Source organism: Lycium barbarum, chromosome 7 (genome assembly GCF_019175385.1).
Source record: "Lycium barbarum isolate Lr01 chromosome 7, ASM1917538v2, whole genome shotgun sequence".
NCBI classification, from domain to species: domain Eukaryota; kingdom Viridiplantae; phylum Streptophyta; class Magnoliopsida; order Solanales; family Solanaceae; genus Lycium; species Lycium barbarum.
The window spans coordinates 90,280,085-90,300,162 of record NC_083343.1 but is presented as its reverse complement, the minus strand read 5'-3'; the positions used below and the strand labels follow the sequence as shown (position 1 = coordinate 90,300,162).

At 39.3% G+C, this 20,078-nt stretch overlaps 1 protein-coding gene across 1 annotated transcript; it reads left to right on the top strand.

Moving 5' to 3' along the window:
* Positions 1 to 18,639: 18,639 nt before the first annotated feature.
* On the top strand, positions 18,640 to 19,290 carry LOC132601586 (uncharacterized). The gene has a single exon (XM_060314668.1). It carries the CDS (start codon positions 18,640 to 18,642, stop codon positions 19,288 to 19,290), a length of 651 nt encoding a protein of 216 aa, XP_060170651.1.
* The last annotated feature ends 788 nt before the right edge of the window (positions 19,291 to 20,078 follow it).

Genomic DNA, 20,078 nt, shown 5'->3' with positions numbered 1-20,078 from the left:
GTCCCTGAGTAATAAAGCTATGGATCAAGTCTGTCTCCCTAGCCACCTGTGGGCATGACACAGCGTCCACAAACAAAACGACGTTAGTACGAAGAATGTACTGAGTATGTAAAGCATGATCAACATCACTATAGAAGCATAATAAGCAACATAAGAAATAGCATAAGATGGGAGGTGGTAGATCCAACGTCATAGATACTTACTTGCTTTTCATAGGGACTTTCCATTTCTAATGCGTGATTGTGTACATACATCCATATCCGTATCCATACTCGTATCCGTACTCATTTACATTTTGTATCCATAATCATATTTATATACATATTCACATACATATTAATATTCATATATATATCATTTCCATAGCATACCCGACCACGAAGGTTCGGTGTTTCGCGTACTCGACCTTAGCTAGGCTTGGTGATTATACATACCTAGCCTTGCCAAGGCTCAGGGTTACACTTACCTGGCCCTACCAAGGCTCAGGGCTATCCGTACCTACCTGCAGTGGTGTGCGCGCAATACATATATATTCTACCCAGCCATATAAGCTCGGGGTTTCAGAATAGTCATACATAGACACATATACATAAAAGCTCATAAGCATCTTTAGCATCCTTACTATCATCGTTCATTACATCTATCCTTAGAGGATTAATCGTCATATGAGGAATTTAGTACAATGGTAACATATCGAGAATCATGAGCTTAGTAGCTTTTAAAGACAGAATCATTTGGACGATATCATAGGCTCATAGAAGATAAGATATTTGGCCAAAGAACCATGCCTTATGAAATAAGGGTTAGCCTTACATACCTTTCTGTTCAACTATTCTATCACTTGCACGTTCTCCTTCAATGCTCACGTTTCTACCTTCATTAGAGTTATGCTATCATTAGAAAATCGATAGCTTAACATACATGACTAAAGCTAGAGAAAATTGGACAGCATTTCCCCTATTTCGTCAACTTCCACTATATCACCAAACAACTCCCATACAACCACCATAATATCCACAATATCATAATCAAGTATTCACATTCGATTTAGCCTTCAAAATTCATCCTCGTGTTCAACTTAGGCTAGCAACTTCATACCCATTTTTGCACATTTTTATTTAATGAGTCTTCATCACCATTATTACTTTCCATAGCAATATTATACCCATATTACACTAAGAATCATAACTCAAGTTATCTAACTACTCAAAAACCTCATAAAAACTACATTTAGAACTCATCTTCCACTTTTTCCTTCTACCCAAGTTGTTCAACAAATAAACATTCTTGATAATATGTAATAAGTATGAAAAATAACCTTCTATCTCATAAGAATGAGCTTTGGAGCAAGCTATCAACTTATATGAAAACCCTAGCTTCAATATCCAAATAATTCTTGGAGCTTATTAACCCTAGCAAGACCTCTAGCACATGGGTATCTTGATTCTTGCTTATTGATATTTAATCTCTCTTGGATTTTGGCTTGGATTAGTTTATAGAGTGGAAGAGAGAGATTTTAGAGAGCCTTTGGATCTGGTTTGGTAAAATAATGTGCAAATGAAGTGGAACGAACTATATAAAGCGGAACTTAAACTCCCGTCGGGCAATTCTGCGCCCATTTTGACAGGCCGTATAAATTCCTACGGACCGTCAAAATGGTCCGTAGAACTGCCCAGTCAAATATGGGTCACTGTTACCATTTGACGCTGGGCTGTGTCAATTTGACGAACCGCAGAATTTTCTACGGGGCGTCAAAATTCCTGCGGGCCGTCAAATGGTCCGCAAATTTTTTTTACTCAGACAGTCTGTCGTAGAATAGCCATTACTATTTACTCATACATCACATTGACGAGCGGTTTGTTGCATTGGAAACTAGACTCGATGAACTTCAATTTGGAGAAAATAAACGCACCAAAACTCCTCATATTCTAGAAGATATGCCCCCCCCCCCCCCCCCCCCAATTTGGACCAAAATTCTGTCCGAAAATTTTGCCAAGTTTTACCAAAGTTCCCACAAACTCAATTCCTTTATTTGTTTGTCCTTAAATCCTTCTATAGCTCATTTCATGGGCTTAAACCCCTATAACCATAATATGGGAACATGTAATCTCATATATCCTAAGGTAACTCCAGTTTCCGCGATTAGGACAACTAACGTCTAACGAATCTCAATGGACGAAACTACCAGGTGTAACAAGCCCGGTATGTATAATCACAGAGCCTTGTCATGGCCGGGTATGTGAAACACCAAACCTTCATGGTCTGGTATGATATGGATACGAGTATGAATATGAATATAATTATGAATATTTATATGTATGTATGTATATGCGTAAGCATTAGAAATTGAAGGTCCCTTTGAAAGACAAGTAAGTAGATATGATGAAGGCCACTAGAGGTACAAATGACTCTATTACCTCCTGATTCTCCCATCTTATGGTATTTCTTGTACTGTCTATTATGCTTCTACTATGATGTTTTTTATGCTTTACATACTCAGTACATTATTCATACTGACGTCCTTTTCGTTTGTGGACACTACGTCATGCCTGTAGGTGGACAGGGAGACAGGCTTGATCTATAGATTTCTTTTTTCAGGGACTACATAGAGTAGCTCCATTTCATCCGGAGCTACAGCTTTTTGGTATTGTTCTTTTGTGTACATACATACGGGCATGGCGGGGTCCTGTCCCACCTATCTGATGTTATATACTCTTCTTAGAGGTTTGTAGATAGTTGTGTATGGTTAGATTTCTTGCAACCTTATCGGCGCATATTTTGTATATCATTTGATAACCTCGTTGGCTTGTGTATATGGATATGGGCGTCGTTATTTATGATGACATAAATGTGTTATTACCCAACGGGATTAGCACTATTGATATATGTAAATTATGAGTAAGCCATGTGGCTCACCTGGATGTGAATGAAAATGTACGTCAAGTGGCGCCCGGGTGAGTTAGCACCGGGTGCCCGTCATGTCCCTCCGGTTGGGTTGTGACACTTTTTCCTTTTCCAGGACGTTCTCTCTTTGAGCTTCAACAGGTTCTTTGGGCGGACTTTATGTCGAATCCATTAACTCATTAGCCTCTCTGATATTGACCTTGATTGCTTGGATTTTCTTTTCGAGATGCTAAATCTTTCGGCGAAGCAAGACCTCATTCTTCCTCATTACTTCCAGCTCTGGTGCATTCTTGGTGTTCATCTTCAGATTTTGAGAAGGTTGCTAGACTTAGTTTGGGTATTTTTGGTTCATTGTTTTTCTTTGGGTGAGTGGAGGGCACTTGAGATCAATTGAGCATTTAAGTGAAACATATGAAAGCAAGTAATTCACACCAAGCAACTTACAATTGTTCGAAACATAAATGTGCCATTTGAATCAAGCCATTTCCCCATAATAAATAATAATAATACTCTTCCCCGAAGAGGTACAAAATATAAAGGTAAAGACAGTGCATAAATAAATCAACAAAAGCGTCCTCCAGTGGTGGGTGATGAAGCCCGATCTCAATTGGTCTTGGCCTTCTTCACCTTTCAGAGGGTAGTCTGGATATGAAGATGGGCCGGTGTCAAAGTAGCGTCCATCAGAAATCCCTTTTGTGTGAAAGTTTGTGAAGCAACATCATCTAAAGTCTTTTCATCCGATCATCAAGATCAACCAAACAATCATTAGAATCTCAAATTCATGTCCCAGAGTCTTTATGACGGCTTTGCCATGCTCAATTTTTGCCAAATACTTGGCATCTCTATCGTCAGCTCTTTTTTAACCAGAAGGGATCGAATCTCGACTTGCGAATCCTCATCTTGCACCCAACTGTAGAGAATAGGTCTGGGAGGAAGTTTACCTTGTATGTCGGCCCTCAACTAATCTTTATACTCCACAACACAACCCAGACGAAACCTATCTTCTACTAAGATATCGGGACCCCAAATCATGCGACCTTTACATTACCGTATGCTATCCAAAGCCCTCGGCGTTCTATCGAAGTCGTAGTCAATGATAAAATCTCCCATGCCTCTAATAAGGGGTACCACTTCAATCCTCCAATTTGTCTCAAGACCCTAGCAGGCGCATAAAGGTGGATCCCTCAGATCCCCATAAGTGGTAAGACACTTTCTACCCTTAACCAAAACTTTATTGTACACAAAGTTGTGGAACATCTATTGAATGCTTTCCTATTTCAACTTGGAAAAGGTGAATGTCCAAACTTTGTCTATTTTGTTCTCAGAAGTTCAGGCAAGAATCCCGAAGACCATCCCTTTCGGCTGGCTCACTAAAGTGTTGTTCACCCCTAACTTTTATCATGTGCTTGAGTATCCACCATTGTAGGAGTAAGTTATTACCTTTGAAGTATTTGTAGTGGTTTTGACAGAACCTCAAGGCTCGGTACAAATCCGCTAGGATAATTGGGTTAGGTCAAAGTACTTAGTTTCTTCTCGTTTGGTTTTGCCGTAGAAGATGACATGGGTGACCGAAATTACTCGGGTGTCTATGGCTAAGGACCAGTCTTTGGGAAAAACCATGGTTCCCAGAAAGCAAATGGAAAAAGCTAAAGGTCTGGTGGCCGCCCATTCGGCATAAGTCTTGAAGTCCCCGAGATGCTTTACAAATCCATTTGGGCTTCCAAACCTTTTGTGTAGCTCTCTAAAGGGTATGGTGAGGCCATGGGCCCAATTGGCGTACTTCAAGGAAAGCATTTTGCAAATTTGGGAATAGGTGGGTTTTTCTGGGATTAAGGAATTTTGGTGGGGTCTCTTTCTTCTTTTCAATCCCAAGCCTATGCGAGTCAACACATCCTGAACTACTTGAAAGTCGACATCATCTCTACGTCGTCCCCAAATTGGAAAACCACCCTATCATTGTTCCAAAACTCAGTAATTACTTCTATCAATTCTTTGAAATGTGTCATAGTCATGATGGATGTAAGATTTCCTAAATGACAAAAAATCCCCTTTTTTGCCTCCGGCGACATTTGGCCCCACTAAATATACAACAACTCCGGTGTAGTCAAAACCATGTTGAAACTCAAGTTGATCAATATTTACAAAATAGAAGTCAAGGTTAATTTGCACCCCCCCCCCCCACACTAGGCAATGGTTCCATTCATAGGCACGTTCCATGTTTCCAAATAGTACATAATATGAGATGCGGTGTTTTTTGACTCATAGACCGTGCGTGACACTTGGTAGTATTCCTCTCGAGTTTGGATACATCTAAAATATCCAAACTACACGGTCTACTTTATATTTAGATTTGGCTTTGCTCTAAACTAGGCATATGTAAGAGCGGGTTTTTCGAATTGACCTTGGACCCGAGCGGACTACTCGGGGTGAACCATTGTCGGCCGTTGGGTGATTGCACACTAACTTAACGTTCAATGTGTTCCAAAGAAAGGGTGTTTCGGGTTTTGTTAGTGAAGGCTAGACCGTGATCCCGCGTGTCCCCTTTAAAACCATACTTTTTACCAGAAGTGGCAGAGTTTATGATATGAGAACGAATGACAGTTATAATTGCGAAAATTAAAGATATAAGCAAATAAATACAATAAAAAAAATAACATTATATTGAAACCCTTAGAAAATTCTCAGCAGAGTCGCCATCTATTACCATTCACTTTTATGCGGGTGCATAAAAGCTAATAAAATGTTGTTTGTGCTCTAATTGAATTTTAGTATTTTAGAGTCGCCAACTAATTTATTAAAGAAAAATTAGGAAAACCGGGTTAAAAGGGTTTATCAAACAAGACAAAAATCCTTTTTAACCAAAGTTAGAGTCAAGGGTTTTGATGATCCCCTTGGGAAAGTTTTACGCACCCTAGTATTAAAGATCTGTAGAATACAGTTGTCCTATGAGCTTCAATGTGTGATTTTTTGTAATTATTTTCTTAAAATGTCTAAGTTTCTGCAAACTTGTCATTTATTCATATCATAAATTCAAAGAAAAATTTGGCAAAAAGGACCCCTTAGGAAAGGGGTTTTGGGTTTAAAAATTCACGCAAGTGTTCAACTCACTTTGTTGCCAGACTACGACACACCCGGTATTTCTCCCGAGTAGAGTCACTACTGTTTTAGTCCTAATAAAATGGGTTTAGTACTTACGGGTTTTATTATATGTCTATAGAAAAATATGTAGTATATCTCCGTCCTATACATATATAAGGAAAATACAAGTATTTTGTGTAATTCTGTAATGACCCTCCTGATCGTTATGAAAAAATCTAGGATCACCCTACTAAATAGAACCCTTCCAAGGGTAGAACGAGCTAATAAAAACTCAAATGTAGAAGTCTAAGAACTGGAAATTTGGCTTGTTTGTAGTTATTGTTTTGTTGTGTTGAGTCCATTGGAGGGTAACATAGGAAATTATACCTCCATTGGGGACTTTGAGGCCACGAGTGAGTCTGTATGGTGTTTTTACATTAATGTGCATCTTTTGTTTTATTTACGAGGCCTTGGATGAAGTGTTGGGTGGTAGAGCGAAAAACTGTGGGAATTAATGAGCTTATTGGCTCAATGTTACCGCTGTGGTGGGACAGCTGTAGCGGGGAACCTCTAGCCGCCGTGATCAGACGGGATTTGGTTGTGTCCGCTATGGCTGGCACTGGATCGCTGTAGCATTAGCGCTACAGTGGAACCATGCCCGCCACAGCAGAGGAGAGTTTTTGGTATAGGTCCGCTACAGCGGGCACTTGCCCACTATAGCTAGACCCCTGCAGCGATGTAATGGCCGTCGTAGCTGTAGAAAGGGATAGAATCCTATGTTTTAAACACTAAGTTCCAAATTATTTATTCATAAAACTCCAAAACAGTTTGCAAGGAGTATCTAGGGCGAAATTCTAAATCTAGGGCAAAAATATTCTTGAGAGGTAAGTCTCAACCACTCCTTCCTTTGTTGCGCTTTCATCTCTAAGATTATCATCATTCTAATGGGTCTACAATGGTGAATTTAAAATAATAACCCTAGAACTTAATAGACCTTCAACAGTTGGTGGGTTATGAATATTATTGTGTGATTATCATCTAAAAGCTTGGGTTATCACTTTCTAGTCAAGAATTGAACCATTAGAGGCATGAATTAAGTGATTTGAGACTTAGGGTTTCATAAAAATGGTAGCTTGACCATAGAAACTGCTTGTAAGAGATAACTTGATTGAATAACCTTATAAATTGATAGTTTGTGGTTTCTAAGGCCAATCTTAGGATTATTTACGCCTAGTAATCATTCACCCATTAGAAAGGGATAAGGTGGAAGGGTGTTCAATGTATTGATATTGTTGACTAGAGTGTTTGTGACTTACTTAGCATCTTAATTTCTATAATTTGAGCTTCTGATGCATTACTGAAGGGAAAGGCTATATCAGATGATTCACATTATTCTAGCTTTGTAGTTTAGGTATGTTACGGTCTACTTGAGTTCGACTTTTATTAGTTGATTGTATGTGTTATGAGATTGATAGGAGAAAGCATGCTTAGTCTTCGGGCATAATGTGTGGTTGGAATTCCTACATGTTATTTATTGAGTGATAATGTGGACTTAACGCCATTATTCGATGTGTTGTGATCTATATTTTGATGACAATTGTGGTGAGAAGTTAATATGATCTTCTTGTTGAATTTGAGATACTATTTGATAGTCGATCATTGAAAGTGATGTGGCAATAAATATATTTATATGAAAAGGCACATTTGACCGGGGGTGAGGATATGGCCTAGATATGAAAATGCACATTTGACAAGGGGTGAGGATGTGGCCTAGTTGTGAGCTCGTGGTCCGAGGTTCGTTCTGGACTGAGTGGTACATGGACACAATGGGTCCCCTGCAGATCATGGCTATTGGGAAAACACACCAATTAGCATGCATGTACATGAGTGATCGGTGACTTAGTAACGTAGAATATCGTTGGGAGTTTTATTTCATGTCGTGTATCCGTTGACTTGAATCGTTAATATTGTTGATTGACTTGGTGTTGCCTATTTGATTATGTGTTGTTGACTAGTTTGTGTATTTTATTGAATTATGATTCATGCATGATAATAATCTTAGTCGGCCTGTGATATCTACCGGTACATAGTATTTGTACTGATACTACTTTGTTGCATTCTTTTGAGTGCAGATTGTGATCCAGAGACCGCTACTCGACCTCAGATTTAGCGTTGAGGCAATTTGCTGATAGATTGAAGGTGAGCTTCTATCCATCCCAGGTCGTCCGAAGATCTTCAATATCTAATGTCTATTTCCATTCCAGACATTGATGCTGATTTATTTCAGACAATATACATTCCTTAGACATGTTTTGGATTAGAGTCCTTGTTCGGTGGCTTTCAGATTTTGGGGTTGTAACAGTTAGGACTTCAGTATTTACGTTATTTTTTTATGGCATGACTACTATTAATTAATCTTGCGTATATTTTTTTATGAATTGGCTAATTAAAAATGGACTTAAATGAGTAGATGGTTAGCGTATCGGTTCGCCCACTAAGAGTTAGTGTGGGTGCCAGTCATGGCAGGTTGGGTTGTGACATAGTTAGTATTAGAGCCTTAGATTCATCGATCTAGTCATACAACGACATGTCAAGTAGAGTATTGTGGATCGATATGGAGACGTTTGTACTTAACTTTGAAAGGCTAGCGGACACTAGGATATTCCCCTTTCCCTTCTTTCTATCATGCTACTTGGTTCCAATTGGTATCTGGATGATTCAAACTGGTATCTGACTATCCGTCATTCTCTCGCAGATGGCGAGAACACGCGTGAAAGCATCCTGAAGTAGAGGTGGAGGTAGAGGGGCATCACCGGTTGAGGGCGGAGTCCTAGCAGTTCATCCCGTGCCTCCAATGGTTCCTAATGAGGCTGCAAGAGATGCACAAGCTAAGCCAACTGTAGTGCCAGCTCCGCTAGGGGCTGAAGCTGCTCTAGGTTTACCGGATGCGATGGCTCAGCTGCTGAACTGGTTACATGGGTTAGCACTGACCGGAGCGATACCGGCCGTTTTAGCAGGTAGGGGTGCAAGGATAGCAGCTCTAGGTCCGGACAGAGTTTAGGCTTCAGGAGTTCAACATATGATGTGCCGAGAAATTGTGGCAAATTTGTTACCTTTTTACGAGATGTTTTACATGTTTTTAGGCAAGTATGTGTTGTTTTGATGTGTTTTTGTTATGTTTTAGGTAAATCATAAAGTCCGGGTTCAAGAATTGAAAGTTGCAGAAAATTGCACTGATGGTTGACTTTCACGGACTATGTCTGTGGTTGTATAGAAGAGAACAAGGCAACAGAATACCAAAGTTGGAAGATGCTGAGATATGAGCACTTATACAGATCGTATAATATTATACGGGCCGTATAGTTAGATGTGCTGAAAGATTCAAGATGAGACAAAAAGTTGTTTTGGAAGAAGGAGTTTCACGGGCAAGTTATACGAGCCGCATAAGTTTATACGAACCGTGTAATACCAGTTCGTGTTTTTCTCTGCAGACGTGAAGACTGAAGGTTGTATAATTTTTATATGGTCCGTGTAATGTTATATGTACCGTATAAGTTTCTGCTTGGGACTTAAGTGCGAATTTCGTACTTTTACGTTTTCGAAACCTATAAATAGTCCAATATAGGGTTTTATTTATTATCAGTTATTATATTTTGACTTTTGACTTAGAACATTAAATACTCTCTTGGTCTTTGAGATTCAAAACATCAATTCAAGTATTATCAATTCCTCTTTTCATCAAAAGTAAGCAACTATGAATTCTTCAATTTCTTGTTTCTTGTTCTTTGTCATGAGTAGCTCACCCTTACTAGGGTTGTGAACCCAACGATGGGTGTTTTGTGATTGGGAATTGGGATTGATATATGCATAATGGATTGTTAGGGTTTATTAATTCTTCATTCATAATTAATGGTTGCAAACATTGATTAAAGCCATAAACCTTGATTTTTTGGGAAAATAATTAGAACTCAAAGATTTAATCTTTGTTTAAAAAATTCACTTAGGAATAAGAAGAATTTACTTGGCATAATTAACCGTTCTTCATATCAACTTTCTTATATTTGGGAAAATCATAGAAAGAGATAATCTTTATTTATTGGGAAAGAGTGAAGATTCACATAGAGGTTAACTGCATCCACATAAACGATTCATTAGAAGTATATCAAGATCAATACCCATGATCATACACATTATCTAAAGGGGAAAAAACCTTGGTGAAATTTTACCATAAATTGCAATCCAAAGCAATTAGTTAGGAATTTGTCATAAGCAACAAACTTTTACAAAAATCATCGGATTAAGATATTAGACCTAAATTAAGCATTCTACTATTTTAGTAATCTTATCACACCACATTCCCTGTGGGATTCGACCCCAACCTTGTTGGTTCACTATATTTGACATTGTCCACTTTACTCTAATAAAAGGAGTAATTTGAGCGTATCAAAATTTGGTGTCATTGCTGGGGAAGCATCAAAATTCGGAACTAGGGTGTCTGTAGGCTCAGATGAGCCTCCCTCATTCATATCTCCCTTATTATCTCAGGCTCACCTGACCCAGACCCGCTGCCTGTGGACCCTGCATTTTAAGACCCAGCTTCCGCTGACTCTTTTTTCCCTCATCCGAGGTGGAAGGAATCATGGTCGCGGGTTGAGGATTGGTAGCCCCTCGAACATTCTTTACTGGCATGACTTCATCATCAGAGGCCTCATCTATCAGGCGATGATCAATCTCTTGTTGGTCTTGGGCTCGACCTCGGCCTCTACCAGTTCGGGGCCCCGCACCCCTTCGGACACTATATTTTTGAACCGTGCCTGCAAAAGAGCATTTGTTAGTAACGAGTCTCAGAAATTAAAGTCAAAAGAAAACATAAAAATCTTTTTGGTTTTTTTTTTTAATTTTTTATATAGGTCATATAAGTCTTTTACGGACCGTATAATATTATACGGTTCGTATAAGTAAAGATTTTTGGAGACAAAAACTGCAGAAACCCTGATGTGATATCCGGATGAGTTTTACGGACTGTATAATATTATACGGTCCGTATAACAGCATATACTTATGAATTGAAATATAGGGGTTCTGCTATCCCGCCAATCCTATACGACCTTTCAGTAACAGGAGATCAGCACACACACATTATTCCATGGTTTCAATTCCTACGGGGGTTGGGTTACACAGACTTCACCCAATTGTCAAATATTACATAATTCATTTAGGATTCAATTTTTAGCAATTTGGCGGGCATAACAATATTTGAATCCAAAATTTAAATTCGTCAACTGAAATGCCCTCCAACCCATTAGGGTGTTGATTTCTCAACCCCATGAATTCAAAATAGCCCGCTATACTGATCCCCATTTAGAAAAATCATAAACCATGGAAATTTTCACTAAGAATCCTAGGTAAATAAACACCTAATAATAAATTACACCTATGAGAGAAAAATTAAGGAGTGAAGCAACAACATACATGTGAGTTGATGATATTGAGAAGTATCCTTGAGGAAAAATTTGTGAAAAACACAGAAAAACTAGTGAATCTTGAACAAAGGGTTTTCGGATATTAGGAAAACTGAGAATGGGCTGTGAGGGATTTTGGTGGCAACTTAGATGCATTTATGGAGATTTAAGGGTGGATTGGTAGTGGGTTAATTGTTATATGTTCGTGGGTAGTGATGGAGAGGAGTGGGAGTTAGTGGTGAGGAGGAAAGGCGGGCAGGTGAAGGGTTTTTAAACCCTCTGTTCGCGATTTTTTTTAAAATTGTTTTTACATGTTATACGGTCCTTGTAACTTCAACTTTTTCTACTAACCCTTGTTTGATCACATCTTAATTACACGATCAATTATACGGCCCGTATAAAATTATACGGTCCGAGAAAATGATTGTATATGAAGGTTGTCAATAAATAGTGTTCTGCCTAATTTCCTTACCTTCTAGGACTGGATTATACAGCCCGTATAATGTTATACGGACCATATAAGTCCAGTTTCCTCCAGTCTTCAGTGATTTTTCTGCACTTTTCATCAGGCATCAAAACAAACGTTACCCTATCCATATCCTATCTAAGTTACAAAAATTTAAAAAGCAACAAAAATTACACATGGGTTGCCTCCCAAGAAGCACTTGATTTTACGTTGCAGCATGACGGTGTTACCAATTTACTCCTGGTCAGGATTCTCCGGGTCAGCATTCGTTCAAGGTGCTCCAACCTGTATCGATCAACTATTGTATCTTCATCAACCATTCAATGATAGTGCTTCACCCTCTTCCCGTTAACCTTAAATGTCTGAGTTCCATCTTCGGACTTCAGTTCAATCACTCCACGGGGTGAAACACTTACCACCTCAAATGGACCAGGCCACCTTGATTTTAGCTTGCACGGTAGCAGTTTCAATCGAGATTTAAACAGCAAGACGGGATCACCCTAGTATAATTCTTGCTTCAGGATTTTCTTATCATAATACTGCTTCATCCTCTCTTTATAAAGTGTTGCACTTTGGTACGTCTAGTACCGGAATTCATCTATCTCATTGAGTTGAAACAACCTGAGTTTGGTCGCCTCTTCCCAGTCCATGTTAAATTTCTTCAAGGCCAACATAGACTTATGTTCAAGTTCAACTGGCATGTGACAAGATTTTCCAAAAACTAGCTTGAAGGGTGAAGTCCCAATCAGAGTCTTGAAAGCAGTTTGGTAAGCCCATAGAGCATCATCAAGCTAGCGGGCCCAATCAGCTCTTTTTGCATACACCGTTTTAGCTATAATACTATTGATCTCCCGATTGGAAAATTCGACTTGCCCACTTGTCTGAGGATGATAAGGCGTTGCCACCCTATGTTTGACGCTATACTTCTCCATCAATCCCGCGAAGGCTCTATTGCAAAAGCGGGAACCACCATCACTGATTATAGCCCTCGGAGTACCAAATCGAGTAAATATGTTTTTCTTTAGGAACCCCATGACACTCTTGGCCTTATTGTTAAGTAAAGCCACCGCTTCTACCCATTTCGACACATAGTCCACAGCAACCAAGATATGCTTCATGCCTCTAGAGCTCACAAAGGCTCCCATGAAATCAATCCCCCAGACATCGAACACCTCCACTTCCATCACAAAGTTCATAGGCATCTCTTTCCTTCTACCTATACTCTCTTGCCTCGAACACTGATCACAAGACCATACCAATAGATTTGCATCATGAAAGATAGTCGGCCAGTAGTAACCGCATTCAAGAACTTTAGCATCGGTCTGGTTATCTCTATGATGACCCCCAATTGGAGAGTCATGGCATGCCTTCAGAATCGCCATCACTTCACTTTCGGGAACATAGTGTCGAATGATGTTATCAGCGCATATTCTGACAAGAATTGCTCGTCCTAATAGTATTGATAAGTCCCAAGAACTTCTTCTTTTGGTATGCCTTGATCTCCTCTGGAATTATTCCTGTAACCAAAAAGTTGGCAATGTCTGCATACCATGGTGCCACTTCCATTGACACAGCCAACACCCTCTCATCTGGAAATGCATCATCGATATCTAGCTCATCTGAAGGTTTCCCGGCTTCTTCATGCCTAGAGAGATGGTCAGCAACCTGATTGTCAGTTCCCTTTCGGTCTTTCACCTCGAAATCAAACTCTTGCAAAAACAGCACCCATCGGATCAATCGCGGCTTAGATTCCTTCTTCGTCATTAGGTATATCAATTGACATGATCACTGTATACCAAGATTTTGGAACCCAGTAGATACGCCCGAAACTTCTCAAAAGCAAAAACGATCACAAGAAGCTCTTGCTCAGTCACTGTGTAATTCTTCTGAGAAGTATTCAATGTCCTGCTTGCATAATAGATTGGATGCATGATTTTATTATGTCTCTGGGCAAGCACATCACCGATAGCAAAGACACTTGCATCACACATTAATTCGAACGGTAGAGACCAGTCAGGAGTCAGGGGTGTTGATGTGCCGGGAAATTGTGGCACATTTGATTCTTTTTTATGAGACGTTTTACTTGTTTTTAGGCAAGTATGTGTTGTTTTGATGTGTCTTTGTTATGTTTTAGGTAAATCATAATGTTCGGGTTCAAGAACTGAAATTTGCAGATTGCACTAAAGGTTGACTTTCTCGGTCCGTACAATATTATACGGACGGTGTCTGTGGTCGTATAAAAGAGAAAAAGGCGACAGAATGTCAAAGTTGAAAGATGCTGAGATACGAGCACTTATACGGACCATATAATGTTATACGGGCCGTATAGTTAGATGTGTTGAAAGATTCAAGATGAGATAGAAAGTTGTGTTGGAAAAAGGAGTTTCACGAGCAAGTTATACAAGCCATATAAGTTTACACGAACCGTGTAATAACAGTTTGTGTTTTTCACTGCAGACGTGAAGACTGAACGTCATATAAATTTTATACGGTTCGTGTAATGTTATACGGACCGTATAAGTTTCCGCCTAGGACTTAAGTGCGAATTTTGTACTTTTACGTTTTTGAAACCTATAAATAGTCCAATGTAGGGTTTTATTTATTATTAGTTATTATATTTTGACTTTTGGCTTAGAACATTAAATACTCTCTTGGTTTTGGAGATTCAAAACATCAATTCAAGTATTATCAATTCCTCTCTTCATCAAAAGTAAGCAACTATGAATTCTTCAATTTTTTGTTTCTTGTTCTTTGTCATGAGTAGCAAACCCTTACTAGGGTTGTGAACCCAACGATGGGTATTTTGTGAATTGGAATTGGGATTGATATATGCATAATGGATTGTTAGGGTTTATTTATTCTTCATTCATAATTAATGGTTACAAACATTGATTAAATCCATAAACCTTGATTTGTGTGGGAAAATAATTAGGGTTTAATAAGAATAAATAATAAGAACTCAAAGCTTTAAACTTTGTTTAATAAATTCACTTAGGAATAAGAAGAATTTAATTGCCATAATTAACCGTTCTTCATATCAACTTTCTTATATTTGGGAAAATCATAGAAAGAGATTCGTTATTTGTTGGGAAAGGGTAAAGATTCACATAGAGGTTAAGTGCATCCATACAAACGATCCATTAGAAGTATACCAAGATCAATACCCTTGATCATACCCTTTATCTAAAGGGGACACAACCTTGGTTTCTTTTACCATAAATTGCATTCCAAAGCAATTAGTTAGAAATTAGTCATAAACAACCAACTTTTACAAATATCATCAGATTAAGGCATTAGACCTAAATTAAGCATTCTACGATTTTAGTGACCTATTCACACCATATTCCTTGTGGGATTCGACCCCAACCTTGTTGGGTTACTATATTTGACATCGTCTGCTTTACGCTAATAAAAGGTGTAATTTGAGCGTATCAAATTACAATGGATGAAGAGGTGCAGTCTGAGGAACAAATTACTGTTGACGAGAAAGTTACTGATATTCTAGGAAGTTCAAAGGAGGCTGATGACAAGAGCAAGCAAACTGTGAAAGGAGCTCTCCGCCCTTTAACTCAGCTTTTCAAATATAAACCTCTATTTCCTCAGAGGTTGGTAAAGAAGAAGGAAGATGCTAAATTTGAAAAATATTATGATCAGTTGAAGCAATTATCTTTGAACTTTTCATTCTTAGATGCTGTCAGGAGATGCCCGGTTTCGCCAAGTACTTGAAGTGCCTATTGACAAAGAAGAAGACAGTGCAACATGAAACCGTGAGTTTGACACAAACTGTGAGTTCCATCATTTCAACAGTTACTGTCCAAAAAAAGGGAGATCCTAGGGCATTCAGCGTTCCTTGCTCTGTTGGGTACCATGATTTTGCTCATCCTCTGTGTGATAACTGGGCGAGTATAAATTTGATGCCACTTGCTATCTACAAGCAATCAGGTTTGGGGATGCCAAGGTCGACTACTATGAGGTTACAGATAGCTGATAGATCTATTAAGAAACCTGTTGGCATGGTTGATGATGTCCTTGTGCGGGTTGGTAAATTTAAGTTGCCCGCTGATTTTGTGATACTTGATTGTGTTGTTAATCAGGACATTCTCATTATTCTGGGGGAGACCTTTCCTTGCTACGGGAAGAGCTCGTATCGATTCGGAGAAGAATGAAATCAAATTCAGAGTCAATGATGAGAAAGTTACTTTTCAGGCAAGTAAGGGGATGAAGTTACCAAGTGCTTATGAGAGCATTCGGTGATTGATTCTCTTGATGCTGTCGATGGAGCGGTGGAGTTCAAGATGGAAGAAGAAAGTTTGGAAGAAGCTCTGGCTATTATTCTTGTAAACTTTGATGCTGAAGACATGAAGGGTTATGTGGTGACGATTAATTTGCTTGTTGGGTTGGGTTCATATTCCTACCACTCAAAGAAGCTAAATCTTAATTTGGAAAATAGAATAACTTCTCCAGTAAAGCCTCCAATCATTGAACCACCAAAGCTTGAGCTTAAGCAGCTCTCATCACATTTGAAGTACGAGTTCCTTGGTCCAAATAATACATTACCGGTGATTGTTTCAGCATTTCAAACTAAGGAGCAAATCGAGAGGCATTTAGAGGTATTGTGTGAATATAGGCGTGCTATTGGTTGGACCATAGCAGACATTTGGGGAATTCCTTCTGGGATATGTGAGCATAAAATCCAGTTGGAGGAGGATAGCAAGCCGAGTGTGGAACATCAAAGGAGAATGAATGAGAACATGCAAGAAGTCGTCAAGAAACAAATCATCAAGTTGTTAGATGCTGGAGTAGTTTACCCGAGTGCAAAGAGTAAATGGGTAAGCCCAATCCAATTGGTTTTAAAAAAAGGCTGCATAACAGTGGTGCCCAATGCAAAGAACGAGCTGATTCCAACAAGGATTGTAACTGGATGGAGAGTTTGCATGGACTATCACAAGCTTACCACTGCCACGTGCAAGGATCACTTTTCTATGCCTTTTATTGATCAAATGCTTGATCGGCTAGCGGGGGGATCTTATTATTGCTTCCTTGATGGGTATTCGGGCTACAATCGAATCAACATCACCATTGAATATCCAGAGAAGACAACTTTTACTTGTCTTTATGGGACATTCGCTTTCAGCAGGATGCCCTTCGGTCTCTGCAATGCACCGGCTACCTTTCAGCGATGTATGATATCGATATTTTCTGATATGATGGAAGACTTTCTCGAGGTATTTATGGATGACTTCTCGGTTATTGGTGATTCTTCTGATGGCTGTCTTGACCATCTGGGTCAAGTACTTAAACACTGTGAAGAGAATAATTTGGTGCTGAATTGGGAAAAATGTCAGTTCACGGTGAAGGAAAGGATCTTCCTCGAACCTAAAATCTCAAAAAAGGTATTGAGGTCGATCAAGCAAATATTGATGTGATTTCGAAGCTTCCTCCACCTATCTCAGTTAAGGGTGCCCTGAGTATTTTGGGACACGCCGGTTTCTATAGGCGTTTCATCAAGGATTTATCAAAAATCGATAACCTGATGTGTAAGCTTCTTGAAAAAGAGGCTAAATTTGAATTTGATGAGAAGTACCGAAAGGCATTCGATAAATTGAAGAAGTGGTTGACCACGGGTCCTATTATTGTTTCTCCTTACTGGTCTCTACCATTCGAATTGATATGTGATACAAGTGGCTTTGCTATCGGTGTTGTGCTTGGCCAGAGACATAATAAAATCATGCATTCGATCTATCATGCAAGCAGGACATGAAATGCTGCTCAGAGGAATTACATAGTGACGGAGCAAGCACTACTTACGATAGTTTTTGCTTTTGAGAAATTTCGGGCCTATCTGTTGGGGTCTAAAATCGTGGTATACACTGACCATGCCGCAGTAAGATGCTTGATGGAGAAGAAGGAGGTTAATCCGTGATTGATCCGATGGGTGCTATTGTTGCAATAACTTGATTTTGAGGTGGAAGACAGCAAGAAAACTGAGAATTAGGTTGCTGACTATATTTCTAAGCTTGGAAAAGCTGGGAGACCTTCGGATGAGCTAGATATCAATGACGTATTTCCAGATAGGGTGTTATCTTTGTCAATGGAAGTGGCGTCATGGTATGCAGGAATTGCCAACTATTTCGTGACAGCTATAAATCTAAAGGAGATCAAGGCATACCAAAAGTAGAAGTTCTTGCGGGATTCTCATCAATACTATTGGGACGAGCCATACTTGTTCAGAACATGCGCTGATAACATCATTCGGTGTTGTGTTCCAAAAAATGAAGTGATGGCAATTTTGAAGACATGCCATGATGCTCTAGTTGGGGGTCATCATAGAGGTAACCGGACTGCTGCTAAAGTTCATGAATGTGGTTACTGCTGGCCGACTATCTTTGATGATGTAAATTTATTAGTGCGATCTTGTGATCAGTGTCAGAGGCGAGTGAGTATTAGCAGAAGGCAAGAGTTTCCTATGAACTTTGTGATGGAAGTGGAGTTGTTTGATGTCTGGGGATTGATTTCATGGGACCCTTTGTGAGCTCTGAAGGCATGAAGTATATCTTGGTTGCTGTGGACTATGTGTCAAAATGGGTCGAAGCGGTGGCTTTACTTAACAATGAGGCCAAGAGTGTCATGGGGTTCCTAAAGAAAAACATATTTACTAGATTTGGTACTCCGAGGGCTATAATCAGTGATGGTTGTTCCCAGTTTTGCAATAGAGCCTTCGCGGGATTGATGGAGAAGTATGGCATCAACCATAGGGCGGCAACGCCTTATCATCCTCAGACATGTGGACAACTTGAAGTCTCGAATCAGGAGACAAAGAGTATTCTAGCTAAAACGGTGAATGCAAACAGAACTGATTGGGCCCGCAAGCTTGATGATGCTCTACGGGCTTATCGGACTACTTTTAAGACTCTGATTGGGACTTCGCCCTTCAAGTTAGTTTTGGGCAAATATTGTCACCTGCAAGTTGAAATTGAACATAAAGCTATGTGGGCCCTGAATAAATTAAACATGGATTGGGAAGAGGCGACCGAACTCAGGTTGTTTCAACTCAATGAGATGGATGAATTGCGGTACCCGACGCATAAAAGTGTAGCCCTTTATAAAGAGAGGATGAAGCACTATCATGATAAGAAAATCCTAAAGAGAGAATTCTACAAGGGTGATCCTGTCCTGCTGTTTAACTCTCAATTGAAACTGCTATCGGGCAAGCCAAAATCAAGGTGGTCCGGTCCATTTGAGGTGGTAAGTGTTTCACCCCATCGGGCAATTGAACTGAAGTCCGGAGATGGAACTCGAACATTTAAGGTGAATGGGCAGAGAGTGAAGTACTATAATGAAATGGTTGATGTAGATAGATTGTTGAACGATACCGGTTGAAGCACCTTGGAACAAATCCTGACTTGAAAAATCCTGACCAAGAGTAAATTGGTAACACCGTCGTGTTGCGGCGTAAAATCCAGCAGTTCTTGGGAGGCAACCCATGTATAATATTTGTTTCTTTTGAAATTTTTGTAACTTAGATAGGGTGTGGATAGGGTAACATTTGTTTTGGTGCGGGATGAAAAGTGCAGAAAAATCACTGATGACTGGAGGAAACTGGACTTATACAGTCCGCATAACATTATACAGGTCGTATAATTGATCATGTAATTAAGATGTGCTCAAACAGGGGTTAGTAGAAAAAGTTAAAGTCACACTGACCGTATAATTTAATACGGCCCGTATAACTTGTAAAAAAATTTAAAAAAAAAATTCGCAAATAGAGGGTTTAAAAACCCTTCACCTGCCTACCTTTCCTCCTCTCCACTAACTCCCACTCCTCTCCATCGCTACCCACAAACATATAGCAATTAACCCACTACCAATCAACCCTTAAATCTTCGTAAATACATCTAAGTTGCAACTAAAATCCATCAAAACCCATTCTCAGTTCTCTAGATACCCGAAAAGCCTCTGTTTAAGATAAATTGGTTTTTCTTTGTTTTTCACAAATATTTCCTGAAGGATACTTCTTAATATCATCAACACACAGGTGTGTTGTTGCTTCACTCCTTAATTTTTCGGTCATAGGTGTAATTTATTGTTTGGTGTCGATTTACCTAGGGTTATTAGTGAAAATTTCAATGGTTCATGATTTTTCTAAATGGGGATGAGTATAACGGGCT